At 41.9% G+C, this 20857-nt stretch overlaps 3 protein-coding genes across 3 annotated transcripts in view; 2 read left to right on the forward strand and 1 right to left on the reverse strand.

The window, feature by feature from the left end:
- Window positions 1–15168, reverse strand: part of tap1 (transporter 1, ATP-binding cassette, sub-family B (MDR/TAP)) — a 29514-nt gene extending 14346 nt beyond the window's left edge. The window contains 1 exon segment of the mRNA XM_037786155.1: window positions 15018–15168. Within this exon segment, the coding sequence (XP_037642083.1) occupies window positions 15018–15071 (54 nt within the window). The 5' untranslated portion in view covers window positions 15072–15168.
- LOC119497771 lies at window positions 460–5648 on the forward strand. The gene is made up of 5 exons (XM_037786177.1): window positions 460–666; window positions 2278–2385; window positions 2877–3026; window positions 3259–3894; window positions 4293–5648. Exons 1-5 carry the CDS (start codon window positions 621–623, stop codon window positions 5210–5212), a joined length of 1860 nt encoding a protein of 619 aa, XP_037642105.1. The 5' UTR covers window positions 460–620; the 3' UTR covers window positions 5213–5648.
- On the forward strand, window positions 5785–19306 carry notchl (notch receptor, like). Its single transcript, XM_037786154.1, has 11 exons — window positions 5785–6394; window positions 8540–8690; window positions 8938–9270; window positions 10047–10267; window positions 11313–11637; window positions 12656–12831; window positions 13808–13869; window positions 14092–14215; window positions 15437–15534; window positions 16481–16812; window positions 18155–19306. Exons 1-11 carry the CDS (start codon window positions 6343–6345, stop codon window positions 18663–18665), a joined length of 2385 nt encoding a protein of 794 aa, XP_037642082.1. The 5' UTR covers window positions 5785–6342; the 3' UTR covers window positions 18666–19306.
- The last annotated feature ends 1551 nt before the right edge of the window (window positions 19307–20857 follow it).

The raw sequence follows: 20857 nt of genomic DNA on the forward strand, positions 1-20857 counted from the left end.
ATAGTATATTATAAATTAAATTTCTATACAGTATAAAGTTAAATAATAAGTCGTAATATTACGAGAATAAAGTCATAACTTTACGAGAAAAAGTCGTAATATTACGAGAATAAAATCATAATTTTACGAGAAAAAATGAAAATAACACGCAAAATTAAAACTTTATAATGTTGTGACTTTATTCTCGTAATACTACGATTTTTTTTCTTTTAAACATGACTTTATTCTCGAAATCTCAGAAATAAACACTGGTAAATAAAAATGAAAATGTAATCAAAAAACTGTTATTCATTTCTATTTTTATAGCCTTATACTCGGTTTTGATCAAGTCTTGTTTCTCTATTGATCTATTATATATATATATATATATATATATATATATATATTATATTACTGCTGAATGGGATAACACATCATTCCCATTCTGCTACCTGGAGCTCCAGTGCGCATGTTCAGTCAGCTGCCAGTAGGGAAGCTCCCGGAAGCTCCTCAGATCCGCCTGTTAACATCATTTAGCAAAATAAAACGTGAGCTAACGGAGCAGACAGATGTGTCGTTTCTCTGTCAGAGCCATGATGAAGGAGTAAACATCAGCCTGGAGCAGCAGATCTGATCTCTGGATGGAACCGACGGGTCTACGAGACGTTTTCAGATGTATAACACTCTGTAAGCAAAAGACCACGTTATGTGTCCTTTTATTTAAAGGTTGCTATAGGAAGGAATTAGCTGCACATAAAGTCAGCTGGATATCACTGTGATGATGAGCATCATTACAGATGTTTAGACTGTCAGGCCTGCAACGACGACTTCTATGTAAAGCTACACTGTTAAGAATTTCCCAGTAAAGACAGTATAGAACTGGCAGCAGGGTTGCCTTAATGTTACTGTAAAATTAACATCATTATGCTGTCGCTGAAATTTACAGCTTTGTACTGTTAATGAAAAATACAGTTTGAACTGTTTTTTTTTATTAATTTCACAGTATTTTACAGTTAATTTACTGTTTAAAGGTCCCATATCGTGCTCATTTTCAGGTTCATACTTGTATTTTGTGTTTCTACTAGAACATGTTTACATGCTGTAATGTTCAAAAAACCCTTTCTTTTCTTCATACTGTCTGCCTGAATATACCTGTATTTACCCTTCCGTCTGAAACGCTCCGTTTTAGGGCATTTTGACGGAATTGCAACAAAATTGCAACAAAATTGCAACAGAATTGCGTTGCTAGGCAACAGTTTGGGTCCATGTGTACTTCCTGTCAGCTGATGACATTCACATCCACTGCAACCATGAATAAACTGGGACACGTTTAGAATGTTTACGTTTAAAATCTGTGTCAAGGATCTAAATATTGTATATTTGTGACATCACAAATGGGCAGAAATCCTGACAGCTTGTTTCAAATGCAGAGTTTCTGAATACGGGCCGTGTGCATTTCTCTGTGGATTGAGTGTTTCGATACTTTCACAGTATTTATATAGGACTTAAACCTGCTTTATAATAAAAAAGCATGAAAATCTCACTTTTTTACAATATGGGACCTTTAAAGATACATTATATAGCTGTTTTTCACCTTTCTTTTAAATTACCTTACTGATTTGTTTTAATGCACTATTTAGGTTGTATTTTTTACATGCATTTTAATAAAAAATATTTGCCTAGATGAATAGACTTAGCAGGTTACAGACATAGGAATAGTCACACTAAATACAATTAAAGGCACTCGTTAGGAAAAAGGCTATAATAGACTTGTTGACACTTTTCCCAAAATGTGTGTCTCTAGCTGACCAGAACAACATGTGAGTGAAGAACAATAAAGCTAATTCACTGATTTTACAATCATGTACAATGTACAAGCCTCACATGAGCAGATCAGGTCCCAGAATTAAAAACATACTGCATGAAACTGTTACTGATGATACTTTAGACAGTTGATCAGCAGTAAAGTGCTGTTTTTTAAGAATGCATTATAGTTCAGTTAAAAAACGGCCTATGAGCGTAATTTAACAGGTTTTCTTTTGTATTAACAGTAAAGCACTGTTTTTAGCAATAACAGGTTAATACTGTTGAAATCCTGCTGTAAATTAACAGCAATTGTTTACAGTGTATAAGAAAACATCTGGATTCAGAACACATCTGGATTCAGAACACATGGCTTTGTTGTCCACCGTTAAAATACGCACGAGCAGTGTTTATAGACAAACAGGCTTAATGCTAAATCACTGAATATGCATTGATGCCAAACACTCCAAAAACAACCTGTATCTTATGTTTTAGCCATCGCAGCAATGGAGGATATTGGTCTCCATCCCAAACCCACCAATGACCCTCCAGTTCACAGACCCACAGCCACTGAGACCTTTGGGCTGCACCACATCCCACCAGGTGTGTACTGTATGAGCTCAGACTGTCAGTCACTGCACTGATGCTATATTTGTATTCATATCCAGATTCATATTTGTTATTGTTTGTGTAGTTTGCATTGTGTACACACTCACCTGAGTACTTGACTGCTGGAAACTGTATCTTTCATTCATATTATAGTACCATCATTAGTATTACTATTATTATTGTTATTATTATTATTATTATTATTATTATTATTATTATATCTTCTCATAGCATTTCTTACATCTTCTTGTTTTATCATATTATACAGCTATACTTCTATTATACTATTACATTACACTACTGTATCATACACTATAATATACATATACATCTATCTAGCTATCTAGCTATCTAGCTATCTATCTACCGCTCTATCTCTGTACAGAAGGACAGCAGTTATTTACACGTCTTAACAAGGTGCATGTGTGTGTGTGTGTGTGTGTGTGTGTGTGTGTGTGTGTGTGCGCGCGCGCTGTTGAATCCAGACCATCACTGGCACGTCACTGATGCAAGCAGGAAGTCTGACATGCATAAAGATGGATCGTCCAGAAAAAGGTCCCAGTCGGTAATGACAGCAGAGCCACAGATGATCTCCCAGTTTCCCAGTGTGTGTCCTCTGGGTGCTGCCGATACCAGTAAGTAACAATGTGCTGATTTAACAACTGTGCCCTAATTATTCTGAAAGGGTTCTCCAGTCTGCAGGTGTAGAATAACGATGATTTGATCCTGTTTTAGCTGTCAGGTGGCATAGGGAATAGGAATAAACTTGCGTATTGCATAATCTTTGTGTTTGATAAACCAAAAATGTAATTTCCAACTGAGCATATGTATTTTAATAATCAATTATTTTTTGTGGGATGTTTTCAGTGCTCCTTCATACTGCTGCCAAATATGGAAACACTAATATGGATAAGGCAGCGGCTGGCAGGAAAAAAGCCAAAGCCAAAGTCGGAGATCCATCAAAGTGGAAGCAAAACAAGCAGAAACAGCTGAGGATGGAGGGTAAATCTTATGTGAGCAAACGCAAAAGAGACGGCAAGGTTGTGACTAAACATTCAAGAGCAATCGGACCGAGGTGCAACTCGAATGCGTGCAGAAAGGCGTCGAACCGGCTTTGTAATGAAATCAACGAGGAGGCCAGGAGGCAAGTGTTTGATGAATTCTGGCAGCACATGGACTGGACTCAGAGAAAACTGTACGTAGCAGAACAAGTTGACCGCGACCCCGTGGAAAGATCTCGAGCGGTGGGGTCGCGGTCGAGAAGATCGGTTTCACTCCGTTATCACTTGTTGGTGGATGGCAAAAGGAAACAAGTGTGTAAAAACATGTTCCTGTCCACTCTGGGGGTCGGAGAGTGGTCTGTGCTCAACTGGACACAGAAAGGAGCAACAACACAGAATGACTCAAATGAAAACAAATTAGAAAAGAGGCAGGCTGCAACTCAGTGTCCACAACAGAAGCCTGCTTCCTCTGCAGTTAGTAATACTGCAGGAGCTACTCAGGGTGAGTGGCTTCACTCTTTTTAATCTACTTACTAGAGATAGTTGTAGGGCTGAAACTAGAAATTAGTTGATTTATCAATTTGTCAACTGATGCAACACGTGGTAATCAAATAATTGTTTATCATGCAAAAATGCCAAAAGCTTCTGGTTGAACAGAACAAACAATTTCAAGACGTCACCTTGGACTGTTGCACAATTCTTGAATATTTTATAGGCTAAATTATCAATCATTTAATTTGAAAAATAATCAATAGATTAATTGAGAATGAAAATAACTGTTAGACACAGTCCTACATAGTGCACTGATGTAATAATGTTTGTTAGTACCATTATTTTCCATAGTGTTTGCCGTATCACAGTAATACCTCACATTATAATGACATTTCCCGTTTTTTGCAGAACAAGTGAACGCCACTGACAAAGACAAAGACAGGCCACCAGAACCAGAGGGGTCGGCCAGGAAGAAATCCAGAGTTGCCAAGCCGCTAACGTGGAAGCAAAATCGACAGAAGCAACTTAGGATGGAGGGCAAATCGTACATCAGCAAACGAAAGAAAGACGGCACGACCATAACTAAAGGTCAGAGGACAATGGGGTCAGGATGCACGTCCAGTGCTTGCAAAAGGGCATCCAACCGTTTCTGTGCTGACTTCAGTGAAGAGATGAGGAACGAGCTGTTCACTAGTTTCTGGCAGGGCATGAACTGGGCTCAGAGAAAGATCCACGTGTCCGGATTAGTCGACTGCGACGCGGTGGAAAGAACACGAGCACCGTGGACTCAGTCGAGAAGGTCGGTGTCGATGCGGTATCATTTGATAGCCGACGGTGACAGAAAACAAGTTTGCAAAAAGATGTTCCTCTCGACTTTGGGGATTGGAGAGTGGTCGGTGCTCAACTGGGCACAAAATGTATCCCAGCAGGACAATTCAGAGGAAATCGCCAAGAAGCAAACGCAGAGGAAGTCCCGTAAAGCTTCGGAGCATATAGTCCTGAATGAGTTCCTAAAGAGTTTACCCAAAGTCCCCTCGTACTGTTGCGGGATGTCCGTCTCCAAGCTGTATCTGGAGCCGGTCTTCTCAAACATGTCGGAGGTGTACAGGCACTACTACAACCACTGCTCAGAGAGGAAGACGCTGCCGCTCTCTCGGCAGGTTTTCTGTGCTGTATTTAAAAAGATGGATTTGGGATTGTGTGACCCCAAAAAGGATCCAGGGTGTTCTTTCGGTGCGACTGGGAATTTGTTTAATGAGCTTTGGGAGGAATACTGCTTGGAAAGAGGCGCTCCGGGTCCACAAGCAGAGAAAGCGGGTAACCAGTAGAGAGGGATTAAGGACAAAAAAGGATGTATGAGTTCATTGCTCCTTGTTCGCTACTTCGTTACTTACAACATGATCACATGCACGTTGCAGAGAGTTGAATTGTAAGACTTTGCCAAAATGACTTAATGATCTCTCACATTTCAGAGCACAGACTGTGGTCTATGTGGTTGCTTCTTCCAGCCTCACACTATCGGAAGCAATCCATCATTTATGCAGCTGTTTCACTTAAGTGGAATTATTTAAGCGCTACATCTTTGTTGTGTTTTTATAATGGAGAATGCTTTGTTTGTTTCCGTAAAATGTGAGTTCTCATGAGAATCTTTGTCAACCGTCATTATTAGTTCAAGACTAAAACAAAAATGTGTCATAATGTAAATGTAAGAAAAATACAAAAAATCTGTTTGGGATATCAGTAAGTGTCTCACAACGCTGCAAACTGCTCAAGTTATTTCTTATTTATTTGCTTGACAAAGAGCCATTTGGGCCTGAAGTGTTCTATTTTCTTTTGTGGATTAAATAAGAACAAATAACAGAGGCGCTGCTTTTAGAGGCTCTCCTCTAAAAGCAGCGCTTCTGTTATTTGTTCTTATTTAATCACAGTCAAGTTTTTTGGACTCGGCAGCTGGACAAAACAGATTCTTTGTAAAGGTCAATTTCAAAACCACGGCGTCCCCTCACACCCTTTGTACACATTGAAATAACGGCTCACATATCCCAGACTGTGTGTGCTACAAATACGCACACACACACACACACACACACACACACACACACACACACATGCACATACGGTCATCACCCTCCTATTCTTCTCCACACAGTGGCAGGAAGTTGTCCAGATATCCGCAGGGCCTCTGAAAAAAGAGCGAGGGAACAAAGTGGGCTGGGTGGTGGTCGGTGTTGGAAGGTGTTGGTGGCGGCGGCGGCAGTGGCGGTGATGGGATTGGGCAACTTCACTCAGAGTTAACTGTTGGTTGTGAACAGCAGGGCTACAGCTACACCACAGAGCTACAGATTAACAACAGTGTAAAACAACCGAGTCACAGCTGCAGCTCCCGGAGATCAGAGGCAGGTTTATCAAACAGCTGGACTGGATTGTTAAAGACCCGCAGCTGCTGAACAACCTGAAGATGTTGGCTCTGAGGACGTTTCTTCTGCTGGGACTGAGCTGGACATGTCAAGGTGAGTTAGCCACCCTTTTCTCAACAGGTTTATCTTTCTTCAACGAAACACGTCACCTGTTCAGAGTGTAGTGAAACTGCATCCTGTGGCTCTACATACAAATCTGATGACCAGTTTGGAAAAAGAGGCGACTACTCTCTGAACTGCTTTTAATAATTATCAATATTTATAAGGAGGGATTTGTAGCTTAAGCACCATGTGGTTTACAATATAATATGAAGCTCTAGGCATACGAATTTATAATAAAAAAATATTTTTCACTTAAATTTGTCCTTAACAGAATATTCCCAAAGGTTAAATCCAACAATATGGCTATTCTGACATATTTATAAGTAATGCATTTGAGGAAAATATATTCGTTCTACATCAGTATCTTACAAGTATAGGCTGTATTTGTGGATTTAACCTTTGGTAATATTCTTTTAAGGACAAACGTACGTGTTTTTATAAGGACTTATATTTGTATTTCTCCGTTACCAGGAAGGCTCTCTTTGCTGATCAAGTGTTAAACACTAACATGTCTAATTTCAGCTCTATTGTTCATGCTTTTTTTTCTGCTATGATTTTATGGTCCCGCACACACCTGCCAAGCCCATTGTCCAACTCCATCACATTCCTCATTGCCACGGTGACGACCTTCGACCTTTATCAAGTCCCAGCCCACTCCATTTCCTGTTGCTATTCGGTTCTCCTGGAAACTTCCTGTTTATGTCGGGGCCCATTTCCTGCTTCCTTTAACGGCCCGTATCAGGACCCAACTTTCATGGCTTGACCTGCATTGTTATGAGTAGTTAATGCTCTGAGACAATGAGTGGGTTGAATATGTGGGTGTGTTGGTTCTGCGATAAAAAAGACTTAGTGAAAACACTTTGCGTTGGTGAAATGAAACTGCAATGAAATAATACACACAATTTTGCCAAGTGTGCAAATACATGTGAATATGCAAGTGATGTTGTTTGAATGTGACATCTCTCAGTGCTTTATAAAATTCACCTGGAGAAAACATCCATGTATATTATGGCATTCGATTAAAATATTTAATCGCAAATTTATTGCAAATTTTTGTTATCTGATCAAAATGTATCTTAAAGGGAGATTTGTCAAGTATTTAATAATCTTGTCAACATGGGAGAGGTCAAATATGCTGATTTATGCAAATGTATGTATATATTTATTATTGGAAATCAATTAACAACACAAAACAATGACAAATATTGTCATGATAGAAAAGGGGTCCCTTAAAGGGACTGTTTGTAACTTTCAGAAATGCTTGTTAACAGCGACACCTGTGGCCGTTAAGTCAACGAAAGTCAGCGTCGGGCTCGCGCTTGCTCGCTCTACATAGACATGAACGAGCATCACTCAAAACATTGAGGCGACACACGTCAGCTAAAACCACAATATCACTCTATATTTCAGCTGCTTGGCAGTAATGTTAGCTGACCAGACGAAGGTCTCTCCATGAATCAATGCTGATCCTAGTGTTGACTTTTCCTGCCTCAGCCTCCCGACCGCGGCCGGAGGGAACCGGAGTTTTGGTCGGAGACGATAACGTTTCTCTCTGCGGAGCCCCGTCACTTCACAAGACACGGGAAACCTCTGTTGGTCTGGAGGAGCTGCAGCAGTTATTTCTGCACAAACGTCCACTGTACATTCACTAGATATTCTAAACTAACTCTTCTGCAGTGTGTAGTGTGCGCGCATGCACGTGAGAGTGGAGCGAAAGAGCGAGAACGAGCGCGATGTGTGAGTGAAGGCAAGCAGAGGAGCAGAGTACAGCAGAGACTCCGGCCCTGGAGACCAAAGCTACGGTCTCCCCCGCGTCCTCCGACGTAGCCAACACTCTTTTGCAAGACGGGCTTCACTAGATAGAACTTTCCGTGCAGTTTGTGTTGGAGTCTTGTCTGAACAGCGTAGCCACACATATGCGAGCGTGCATGAGACATCGACCCGGGTGATTTATACGTGTAAGAAGTTACAAACAGTCCCTTTAAGGAAAAAGGTTGGGGACCACTTCAGTAGACCATCTTTATATTACATTTTAAACAACTGTTAAAAAAAAAAAAAAAGATCAGAATTTATGTACAACATTGTGCACTATTGCCACTTTTTAATTTTTGCACTAATCTGTGCTTGTCTCTACAGCTGCGTCCAGTGATCCGTGGGGTCAGTGTCCAGTCATCAGAAAGACAACATGCAAGGACAAGTTTGGAGACGGGTCATGTGACAGAGAGTGTATAGAGTCCGAGTGCCTCAGAGACGGCTTCGACTGCGTGAAGGACAGGGGATACTGCAAGTAAAACGCTTTTGTTGGCATGTCCACCGTCAAAGAACCATAAAAAAAACATTTCCAGCTTTAATAGTGAATGTTGTAACAGACCATGTTTTCATTGCCTTATTTGTGTTGTCATTTTTAATGCGTTGAAAGCCCTGGGTGAAAAAAAGAGCTAGTAAGTAGACTTTGAGTTGAGATTATTATGTCAAATCTCTTATTCTGTCTCTTTCTTTAAATCTCTTCATCCCCTCCACATCATTGCTCTCAGTCCGGGCCACATCCAGTACTGCCGCGATCACTACGCCAACTCCCACTGCGAGCAGGGATGCGACAGCGCCCCCTGTGGATGGGACGGCAGTGACTGCTTCACACACCAGAGCCCCCTGTGGGCCAAGGGCACCCTGGTCGTTCACGCCAACCTCCCACAACAACGTGGAGCCTTCTCCAACAGCTCCCTGCTCTGGGCGCTCAGCGTCCTCCTCCAGTCGCCACTCAAACTCAGAGGATCCGCCCCTTTCTCCACTAACAACAACTTGTTTGACTTCAACGCTCAGCAGCTCGAGAACCTGCCGGCTCAGGCATCTGCGGCTGACTCAGATGGGTGAGTGAACTGTCAAAAATAGCAATTATAATATTGTCTTATCTAACCAGTTAAAGATGCAGTGTGTAGGTTTTGGTGGCATCTAGCAGTGGGGTTGCAGATTGCAACCAACTGAAACTTCTCCCGTGTGCCAAGCATGTAGGAGAACTTCGGTGGCCAACCACAATGACCACAATAATCTGGTACAGCGTCCGCATAACTGCTGACGCCGCATCAAACCGCCTCTCCATTTTACCCTCACTCATCAACAAGACCCCGAGATACGTGAACTCCCTCCGCTTGGAGCAGTGACTCACTCCCAAACCGAAGGGCGCAATCCATCATTTTCCAGCAGAGAGCCATGGCTTCAGACTTGTCTTACTCTTTGTTTGATCAATATCCACAACGTCTATAGGCTTCCTACTAGCATTTGAAAACAACAACTGAACTTTGTCAACACAAGCTTGAGTTAAACCGCAACACCTAAATTACTTATGTTAAGACAAAATAAGTGGGCCAAGCACAGAACTTTGGGGAACTCCATGAAGTACAGTGAGCCAATCTGAACTGTTGGCGAGCAGAGATACTGGTGTGAATACTGAGATCAATATTAATATCCATGTGTGTTAATGAATGTTTGTTTGGTAAATAACATTTTATGTCGAAAAATGTAAATGTCTTTTTATGTTAGTACATGTACCAGATTTTAAATGATTGGAGACTTTATTCAGCAAAGGTATCCAGACATGATATACCTGCTCTTTCCTACTGTTTCATTCTCTCTCACTCTTTCCTAGCTCCGTCCTTTTCCTCCAAGTGGACAACAGGCCATGCACCCGTGTGCCCTATACCTGTTTCCACTATGCCACTGAGGCAGCCAGCTTCCTGCGTGCCGTAATGTTGCTAAAGCCCGGCTCGTTCCCCACCCTCCTGGAGCTGAAGGCCGTCGTCAGTATTAGGGGTTACCGAGATGAAATAGGAAGCAGAGAGGAGGAAGCGGTTAAAAAGGAAGTCAAAGGTATGCTCACATGTCCTGTCTCCCACACACACACACACACACACACACACACACACACATCCACAGCTTTGAACTTCATCCAAACAAAACAGCTTTCTGTTTCCAGATGTGCTGGTCACTGCTGCAGGTCTGAGTTGTAGCTGTCCAAACAGTTAATATCTCAGAGGTGGGGGAATCTAGGATAAGTTTGGGGAACATGACTCTCTATCAGATTAAATTGAGTACTTCATTAAACAGGACCACATGTCGATATTTAGGTATTGCTGATATCACTTTTTACGCCTCCGCACCGGTCGACAGCCACGGCTGGAGGCATTATGTTTTCGGGTCGTCGGTCCGGTCCATTCTCGCGAACGATCTCAGGAACGCCTGGAGGAAATTTCTTCAGATGTGGCGTAAATGTCCACTTGGACTCGCGATGAACTGATTTGATTTTGGTGGTCAAAAGTCAAGGTCATTGTGACCTTATGTTCGTCCCATTCTCCTGAACGACTCGAGGGAATTTCTTCAAATTTTGTACAAATCGAGGGTGAACTTGATTAGATTTTGGAGGTCAAAGGTCAAGGTCCTCACAAAACACGTTTCTGGCCATAACTCAAGAATCCATCCATCCATCTATTATCTGTAACCGCTTATCCTATTCAAGGTCACCGGCGGGGCTGGAGCTGATCTCAGCTGACATTGGGCAGACAGACAACCATTCACGTTCACATTCACACCTACGGGCAATTTAGAATCAACAATTAACTTAACCTGCATGTCTTTGGACTGTGGGAGGAAGCCGGAGAACCCGGAGAACACCCACGCTAACACGAGGGAGAACATGCAAACTCCACACAGAAGGGCCCCAAGCCCTCATAACTCAAGGATTCATATGCTTATTATGAATATTTCACACAAATGTCCAATAGGATATAGAATAGGATGATTGGTGGAGGCTTACAACCGCGAGTTGCTAATTCTAGTTTTCCATATCTTGCAGCCAGAACAAAAATTGTCCTACCTCGTAGTAGTAAAATCTATTTTCCATTCTTCCTCTCAAAAGAGCCGACCCCTGCTTGGCTATGGGCCGTGATTGCCGTAGCGATTGGCCTGCTGCTGGTGCTGGCTCTGGTGGTGTTCCTGGTGGTGAGGAGGGTGAGGCAGCAGCGGGCGGAGAGGGACGGTGGTAGCAGGGTGAGACACCGGTCCACGGTCACAGACAATGACCCCAAATCCAAGGCCTTGACGCCGCACGCCGCCCACCAAGAGCAGAGGGTCAGGTCCAGCAGAGAGAAGGAGAAGATCAGCTTGAGGAAAAAGAAGAAAGCGAAGGAGGCGGAGAAGAAGAGAAGGAGGGAACCGCTGGGGGAGGACGCCATTCGAATGCGGTGAGACGAGCTGCTTTGAAAGCACACGTCACCTTGGGTTCTGGGAAATTGATATGGGCAATTTTTCCTGTTTTGTAATATTTTATACTGAAGATTTAATGTTTAATTGATTCATCTAAAAGATAATGAACAGATTAGTTACATGCCTTTGTTGTATGTCATTACCCCCCTCTCTCTCCATTTCTTTCCTGTCTCTCTAGTCTATAGCCCCCTGACTACAGCTCACTCAGGGCTATGAAACAATACGTATCTCGGAGCTCTGTCGTGTTTCAGAGTCCCACTCATAGACTGTATATACTGTAAGAAGTGGACGTAGTCACCGTGACGTCACCCGTTGGTTTGTGGACTACCGTTTTTGAAGCCTCGAGTTCGTCAAGTACAATAAAACGCTGAATAAGATATTTTTAGGCGACCAAAATGTTATAATTAACTTTCATGAACTGAAAACACACTGTGAAAGGGTTAAAGTTCAAAAACACGACAACACCCAGACCGGACAACGCCGTGGTAGCGACCTGTCAATCACAAGGTAGCCCTGCCCTAAAGCATCCCCTGCTTTATGGTCTATCTGACTCTAAATGGGACCATAATTTACTGAATGAACATCATGCTGTATTGAAGAAGACTTGAAACTAGCAATTGAGACCATAAACTCATGTTTACAATGTTTACTGAGGGAATAAATCAAGAGAGAAGTAGGCTCATTTTCTCATAGACTTCTATACAATCAGACTTCTTTTAGCAACCAGAGGAGTCGCCCCCTGCTGGCTGTTAGAAAGAATGAGAGTTTAAGGCACTTCAGCGTTGGCTTCACTTCTCAGACCCGGAGTTGCCCACTGGTCCTTCTCCATTTCCTCAAAGACTTCCAATCCATGCATGTTTTAGGAAAGACTGTATTCCTGTGTTTGGGTGTGTTGCAAAGCTCTTGAGTGACTCATAAATCAAAATAAGAAGAAAGGAAAACACAGCAGTGTCTTAATGTGCCGCTGTATCGAAACTGTGTGCTTCTGGTTTCCAGACCTCTCAAAAGGGACCAGGATATAGGAAGTGACACAGACTTTACCCAGAGCTCAATGGAAGACATCAACGCGAGATGCTCCAGGCGACAGGAGGACGCCTCCATTTGTGACCACAGGAGCCAGGAACAGAAACACTACCGGGCTGGAACCTCGCAGCCCCGCAGACCTGTCCAACGTAAGGTTCAATTCATTCATTCAGTCACTCATTCCAAGCTCCCAAAACCTTCATTCATCTGGGGATCTGGCATATATATATATATATATTTTTTTTTACCGTGTCCAACATTACTATATACATGTATATATTTATATATATATATGTATGTGATAAATGTAATGTACCTGATTTCAGACCCCAGGAAGACTAGCTGGTACCATTGGTATCAGCTAATGGGGATCCTTTTTAAATAAATAAAATAAAATAAAATAAAATAAAATAAAATAAATAAATACCACACTGGTTGCTTTTTTTTGGGGGGGGGGAGGGTTCTACTAGAACATGTTTACATGCTATAATGTTCAAAAACCCTTTATTTTCCGCATACTGTCTGCCTGAATATACCTGTATTTAACTCTCTGTCTCTGTTTTAGCGCATTTTAACGGAACTACTACGGAATTGCGTTGCTAGGCAACAGCTTGGGTCCATGTTTACTTCCTGTCAGCTGATGTCATTCGTTCACATACACCGCAACCGGAAATGAACTGCGACACATTCAGGATGTTTACGCTTAAAACTGTGAAACGGTCTAAATATATTGTAGATTTGTGACATCACAAAATGACAGAAATCACACAGGCAGTGTGTATTTCTTCGTAGATTGAGCATTTGATACTTTCACAGTATTTATATAGCACTTAAACCTTCTTTATAATAATAATAAAAAAAAAAAAAATCTCGCTTTTTACAATATGGAACGTTTAAATAAATGAGTTGATGGAGACACTATACTCACACACATAAGACATTGTAAGTAAAACAGGACTCATACTGACATACTGTGCAGTACAAAGACACAGTCTGAGACATGAGAGATACATATGAACTGTACATATCTTTCCATATATATATATATATATATATATATATATATATATATATATAGTATTTGTATGTGTAGCAGTTGGTCAAATGATTTTTGTTCTCCCTCAGCTCCACCTAGAGGATGGGAGAGAAACGCCATGCCTCCTCCTCTGCTCAGTCCTCCTCAGCAGGTCTGTCCTTTCTTTTTGTTTTTAACGTTTTGTTCATGTTATTTCAGCCAGTGTTATTCAAGACTCAGATATAACCACAGGGAATGTATTTGTTTATTCTCTTGCCATGTGTTTATGCAGACCACACTGTATAAGGCCCAAACTTAAACTGTTAAATATGCAGGTATGAAATATGTATTATGTCTGTTCTATATATTCATCGTGGCTGTGTTGTGTTGGCAGTCGGCAGAGTGGTGTGGCCCGGACGGGTCTGTGGTTCTGATCCGAGCGGTGCGTAGCGGGCTGGACAGAGTGGTCCTGGAGCTGCTGCGAGCAGGAGTGCCAGTCAACAACACTGATCATACTGGTAATGCATCGATGTCACAGTTACTAATATTAGTTAGTCACACATTTTTCATCTGATCAAAATGTACCTTAAAGGGAGATTTGTCAAGTATTTAATCCTCTTATCAACATGGGAGTGGACAAATTTACTTTCTTTATGCAAATGTATGTATATATTTATTATTTGAAATCAATTAACAACACAAAACAATGACAAATATTGTCCAGAAACCCTCACAGGTACTGCATTTAGCATAAAACAATATGCTCCAATCATAACATGGCAAACTGCAGCCCAACAGGCAACAACAGCTGTCAGTGTGTCAGTGTGCTGACTTGACTATGACTTGCCCCAAACTGCATATGATTATCATAAAGTGGGCATGTCTGTAAAGGGGAGACTCGTGGGTACCCATAGAACCCATTTACATTCACTGATCTTGAGGTCAGAGGTTATGGGACCCCTTTGAAAATGGCCATGCCAGTTTTTCCTCGCCAAAGTTTAGTGTAACTTCGTAGCGTTATTTAGCCTCCTTTGCGACAAGCTAGTAAGACATGGTTGGTACCGATGGATCCCTCAGGTTTCTAGTTTCATATGCCAATATCTTCTATCCTAGCTTTAAAACTGAGCCTGCTACAAACTCCGAAAGATCCAATGGCGCAAAGACAAACTGACCAAGCGACATTGCCATCCGTAGAGCCACGCCGCTCGCTTGGCTTCTGTCATATTTGGATCCAATGCATGAATGGGTTAAAGCTCACCTTGGAGAACATTATCTTCTGACACCTGTACACTGAGGGGCTGAGCAACTGGTGTAACTTACCTCGTCTCTCTCACGTCCTCTTTTTGTGTCCCTCCTCTCCCGTCCTGTGCTCATCTCTCCGTGGCTTCCACCTCTTCCTCTTCCTTCTCCAGCTCCCCTGCTGCCCTCCTCCGACTCAGAACAAAGTTAATGTGCTCTAACTCGGGTCGATGGACACATTAACCTTGTTGCTCATCTTTCTCCTTGCTTTTAGCCGTCTCTCTGTCTACCTCTGTTTACGTCTCTTATCGTTTCTGTCTTGTCTCTGTCGTCTTATTCTCACTTCAGCTGAGACTGTTCATCTCCACATCCCTCCATTCTCCCCCCCCTCTTCACCATCTTGGGCTCGGCTCTGTTGTGTAATGGTTGTTCATTGGCTGACTTACTCCCTCCCTTCTTCCCCCCCTTTACCTTCCCTCCACTCACTCGGTCTCTCTCAGGGAGATCAGCCCTGCACTGGGCCTGCTCAGTAAACCACCTCTCCCTAACAAGGACCCTCATTCGCTACGGGGCCGCTGTGGACCTGCAGGACAACAAGGTGAGTTCTGGCTGTTTCTTTATCAGAGGTTATTAAGGGTCGTGTCTAGAAGGGAGCCCGCAAACTGTGAAATATGATCTGAGATCTGCAAAAACTTCTCGCGAGAGTCACCGCCCGACGACCTGTCCTAACCTTAACCATTCGAGGTCAATGCCTAACCTTAAAGCTGCAGTGGGTAGAAATGGAGCAAATATGATTTTAAAAAGTTATTTTTATTAAACGGTCACTACATCCTGACAGTAGTGCATGAGACAGGTAATCTGAAAAATATCATGTGTCTCTGTGTCCTCCGGTGCTCCTAACGGCATCTGCAGGATTTCACAGACCGGAGGAAAACAACCAATCAGAGCCGAGCTGGAGTCTGCCGTCTCTGAGCAGCTGTCAGTCACTCGCGAACTCCGATCAAACGGTCAAACTAGGCAGCGCTGATCAAATATGAATCAATATTATGTTACTGTAATGCCTATTTCTCTCGACAGATGTTTTCTGAATCATCTTGTAGTGTACTGTTTAGCTGTGAAATGAGAAAGTTTGTGACCCGGCAGCCATGTTGAGATCTATTGAGGAAATTCCAAGCACCGCCCACCAGCCGGAGCACAGCCAATAGGAACGCTCTCTCTCTGAAATGACCTGTGGTTGGTCAGAGTCTCCCGTCACGGCCTAAAAACAGAGCCATGAGGAGGTGCAGAAGTCTAGTTATCTCTCAGAACACTTGAATTACAATATGCTGAAAGGTTATTATGGAATTTTTGCCCAATGATGCCAAAAGCATTCTGCCTACTGCAGCTTTAACCATTCGAGGTCAATGCCTAACAATCTCGTGAGAGTTTCCCCAGTTTGCTGGCTCCCTTCTAGCCACTACCGTTATTAAAGAGAACTAAGAATAATTTATTTATCCTCCAGACATCACAGAAGTATGTTGTTTCTATGATTATTTCTCTGGTAGGGCGAGACGGCGCTCTTCCTCTCCGCCATCCACGGTTGCTATGACACGGCCAGACTCCTCCTCCTTCATGGCGCCAACCTCGAGCTGCACGATCGGAGAGGACGTCGTCCGACGGACGGGGCCAGAGAGGGCATTCATCACCAGGTCCTGGAACTCCTATTGGCTCACCAAATTCAAAGAGGGCCCGTTCCCGTCGACTCGGCCAATGACATGATGTGGGAGGAGCGCGCTCTGATGTACTCGCCGTGGGTCGGATCACAAGGGCTGCCTGGAAGAAGTGCCTCCTTCTCTGGGATCATAGGGCATCGAGATATGACCCCACCTCCACAAAAGTAAGGTTTCAGTAATTTAATGCGCACACAGACAGTATGCGTCTCTTTATCTGCTTCTGATGAGGTTTCACCAGATGAATAATGACAATAACTCATTTTTATGCCTCCGCGCATTATGTTTTTGGGTTGTTCGTCCGTCCGTCCAGTCTCCTGAACGCGATATCTCAGGAACGCCTGGAGGGAATTCAAATTTGTCACAATTGCCACTTGGACTCAAGGATGAACTGATGCGATTTTGGAGGTCAAAGGTCACTGTGACTTCACGTCCATCTCATTCTCGTGAAACGCCTTGAGCAATTTTCTTACACTTCAAGTCAAGGATGAACTGATTCGTTTTTGGTGGTCAGAGGTCAAAAGTCAAGGTCACTGTGGCCTCACGTCCGTACCGTTATCTCAGGAACGCCTGGAGCGAATTTCTTTAAATTTAGCACAAACGTCCACTTGGACTCGAGGATGAACTGATTTGATTTTGGAGGTCAAAAGTCAAAGGTTACTGTGACCTCACCAAACACGTTTTTGGCCTATTCTCCAGAATTCATGTGCTAATTATGACAATTTTACACAAATTTCTAATAGGACAAAATGATGAAGTGATGACATTTCGCGGAGACATACAACCGCAAGGCTGCAATTCTAGTTCAAGCAAAAATGCCAAACCCAGTTCCACCTTTTCAATTGTGAGGAGTTCTTAATTGCATGTGATAGTAGATTGCCAATAGATGTAAAATAAATGGATTTTAGAGGGTTGGTCGAACAAAACAAGCGGTATTGTTTCCGATCACCAGAGTCCCTTTTAGAAAACCTATCATTTTTTCGAGTTTCTGGTGAAACTGCGTGCCGTCGTTTCGTCTGATTTTGCGGGGAATCGGACTCGATGTCAAGCATTAAGAATAACTACATAGAAATAGTCGTTACTCTCGCTGATGGTCTCATTTGCTTATGTAGGTCATATAGAGGCATTAAACTGAGACCATTCATAACCAGTTAAAATTTCCTCAGAATAACTTTAATATTAATTCTAAAATATATTTTTGACACTGCAAAATGGCAGTATGGTGAAACCACTACAGCATTTCGTGTTACAAAACAAAAACTCTCAACTTGAACATTTTTATGTTGTTTTTTTGTCAAAAGTGAAAAGTTGCGTTGGTGTCTTCTGTTAATGCAGTCACTGTTCTTCTTTGGTGGTGCATTCAAAGACACTCTTATATTCAGGATTTAAGTGTTTAACCTTTTTCATCTAAGAAAAACCAGCACAGTAAACTATATAATATGTTATGGGATAAACTTTTATGTTACTGTGTGGCAGTCTAATGTTTTGATGACTTTCTTGTCTTGCCAGTGATTGGTCGATGAGCCGAGTGCAGTACCCCTCCCCTCAGAACTGGCGACCACAGCTCAACCAATCAGCAACAGCGCTGGTCCCTCCGAGAGTCATGGGCCGCTCCCCTCGGCCAATCAGCACCCTACAGGAGGTGACCTCAGAAGACGAGGATCGCGATAGGCATCAGGAAGTCCCCAGGGCTGCGACACCTCACTTCCTGTCGCCCCAGCCTGCCCCTCGGCAGCGTTCCTTTTCCTGCACCCAGCATGCATTGCAGCGTCGCTCCGGTGGCCACCAGCCAGAGCCCAATTATGTTATTGTGACAGACAGAACGGCCAACGAGCCCATAGAAAGAGTGGTTGTTTTACCTCCCACAGATGCTGCCGTCCAATCAGATCGCCAGCCGGCGGTACACGGTGACCATCCCAGCAGAGCAGAACAGGTAGCGGTGAGTTCAGCTAATTCAGAGCAGAAATCCAGAGGTGAGAGGTTAAACAACGCTCCCGACTCCACGCAAACAGCCTTGTAGAGAAACCAGCAACACAACTTCAGCTGCTTCTCCATTCAGCCCATAAGAATAGCATCGAAGAACACGTGAAGATAATGCCTTACAATGTTGTATTGATAGAGAGGCTCTGAGTTTTAGTTTGGCATTAGGTGTATTTTGTTGTTAAGCCCAATGCAAAGCAGACGGCTTACAAAGCTGGAGGGCGTCCAACCTTGATTTACTCTAATTTTGGGACCTGAATTATTATCCAATATGCATCTGATGGGTGTCTCCTGACAGATTTGCTTGTTAGATTACTTATTTGTTACATTCCTGTCAAATTAATACACAGCAGCGCTTCTCAACCTCCCCAGTTTTCACTCAGCTTTGCCTAAATTATTATTATTATTATATTTTTTACTAGGGAGGGGGATATTGTTCCTTGTAAATGTTCTGCTACGTGGTAAAGTCAAATAAAGCAACATGTCTGAGATGAATGTCAGTGATGAAAATCATAGTCAACATCTTGTGAAACTTGTTGTCCAATATTGTAATATATCTACATTGTCTTGACATTTATTCTGTTTATTGCGACAACAATCGGAGAGAAATTAGTAAAAGAAACATGGTTGCACAAAGATGTCAGACTCCTGCTGATGCAATAAAGTGACCTTTCATGCAAATGATATGTATTTTTTTATGTTATTTCCAAATTCACTTGCATCCTAGTCAGCATGCGCTCAGTTTGACTGCCATTGTGCACAAAATAGACGCTCAAATGTCTGCACTCCACATTCTGGTTCCTCGGTTACATTTGGATTCATTTGAGATTCGGTGCCATTAAAACTAACAGGTCTGACCTTTTCCTGTCATACTGGTGGCTTTAGTGTGGACAAAGTATCCGAGAATAATCCACTTGGAAAGGTTTGAGCATTGTTTTCAAAATGCACGGTTATATAGTATCAGAGGCTGAAATAATACATTATAAAACATATATTAGGAATTATGAAAATAGTGCTGAAAGGCTATGTTTTTTAAAGTCTCTTTTTGGAGTGTAAAGATTCTTTCTTAAAAAAAATTGTGACAGAGAATTTTGGTAGGGGTTTCCAATTACCAAAAATCGTGTCCTTAGGGTTAAAATTTAAAATACCCATCTACATGTTGTTTGTATGCGCAGGTACATCTCAATGAAATATTCTGGATGTCTCGTTTTTCTAGTTTTGTACATAATTCCTACAAAAGTCTGACATATTTGGTGTGTTTGGAAACTTTATGGATCCATAGAATTTAAATTAAAGCTCTTTATTGTTTAATAATAACCATATAACCAGTGGTGGAACGTAACTTAGTACATTTACTCAACTACTGGTACACTTTTACATTTTTACTTTACTTTTTTAATATTTCCATTTTCTGCTACTTTATGCTTCTCCTCCACTACATCTCGGAAGGAAATATTGATCTTTTTTACTTTTATTTGACAGCTTTAGTTACTTTGAGGATTCAGATTAATAAAATATAAATCAACGAATATATTATAATGTATTATTATAGATTACTTTATATATTGCCGGGTAGCTTAATTAAAATGAGCTCCACCTTTACCAGCTACAATATTAATGTGATGAACACATTAATGCAATATTTATCATCCACCTATATATAATTTATTATTCTGAAATTGGCCATTCTGCATAATGAGTTTTACTTTTTGTAATTTAAGTATATTTTGATGCTAATACTTTACTTCTGTAATATTTGGATTGCAGGAATTTTACTTCTAACAGACAATTTGTACACTGTAGTATTGCTACAAAGATCTGAGTACTTCTTCCACCACAAGCAAAACTATCTTCAACACCAGCGGCCTATATTGAACTGTAATCCAATTCAGTCGATTGGGGTTGTGTATTCTCCTGGAAACCGAGTTAAAAAAAGTGTCTTCCAATTACTTTTTTTTTGTGATTTCCTTCCTATTTAGGGTTAAAAGACAATCTTAACAATTTAGGCTTGTTAAACTTTATTTTTATTGTTCACTGTAGTGGACTACAGGACTATTTCAGTGTGAAAAGACAGATTATGGCTGTAGAGCTATATTAAACCAAGAATACATTCAATTTGATTAAAATAAAACAAACACACATGCCATATGACTGGAAAGCCTAGGATGTCCTCTTTACAACACACCAGGGGTTGATAGAGTAGGTCAAAAGAGTAAGAGGATATGCATGTGA

This window comes from Sebastes umbrosus, chromosome 11 (genome assembly GCF_015220745.1).
Source record: "Sebastes umbrosus isolate fSebUmb1 chromosome 11, fSebUmb1.pri, whole genome shotgun sequence".
NCBI classification, from domain to species: domain Eukaryota; kingdom Metazoa; phylum Chordata; class Actinopteri; order Perciformes; family Sebastidae; genus Sebastes; species Sebastes umbrosus.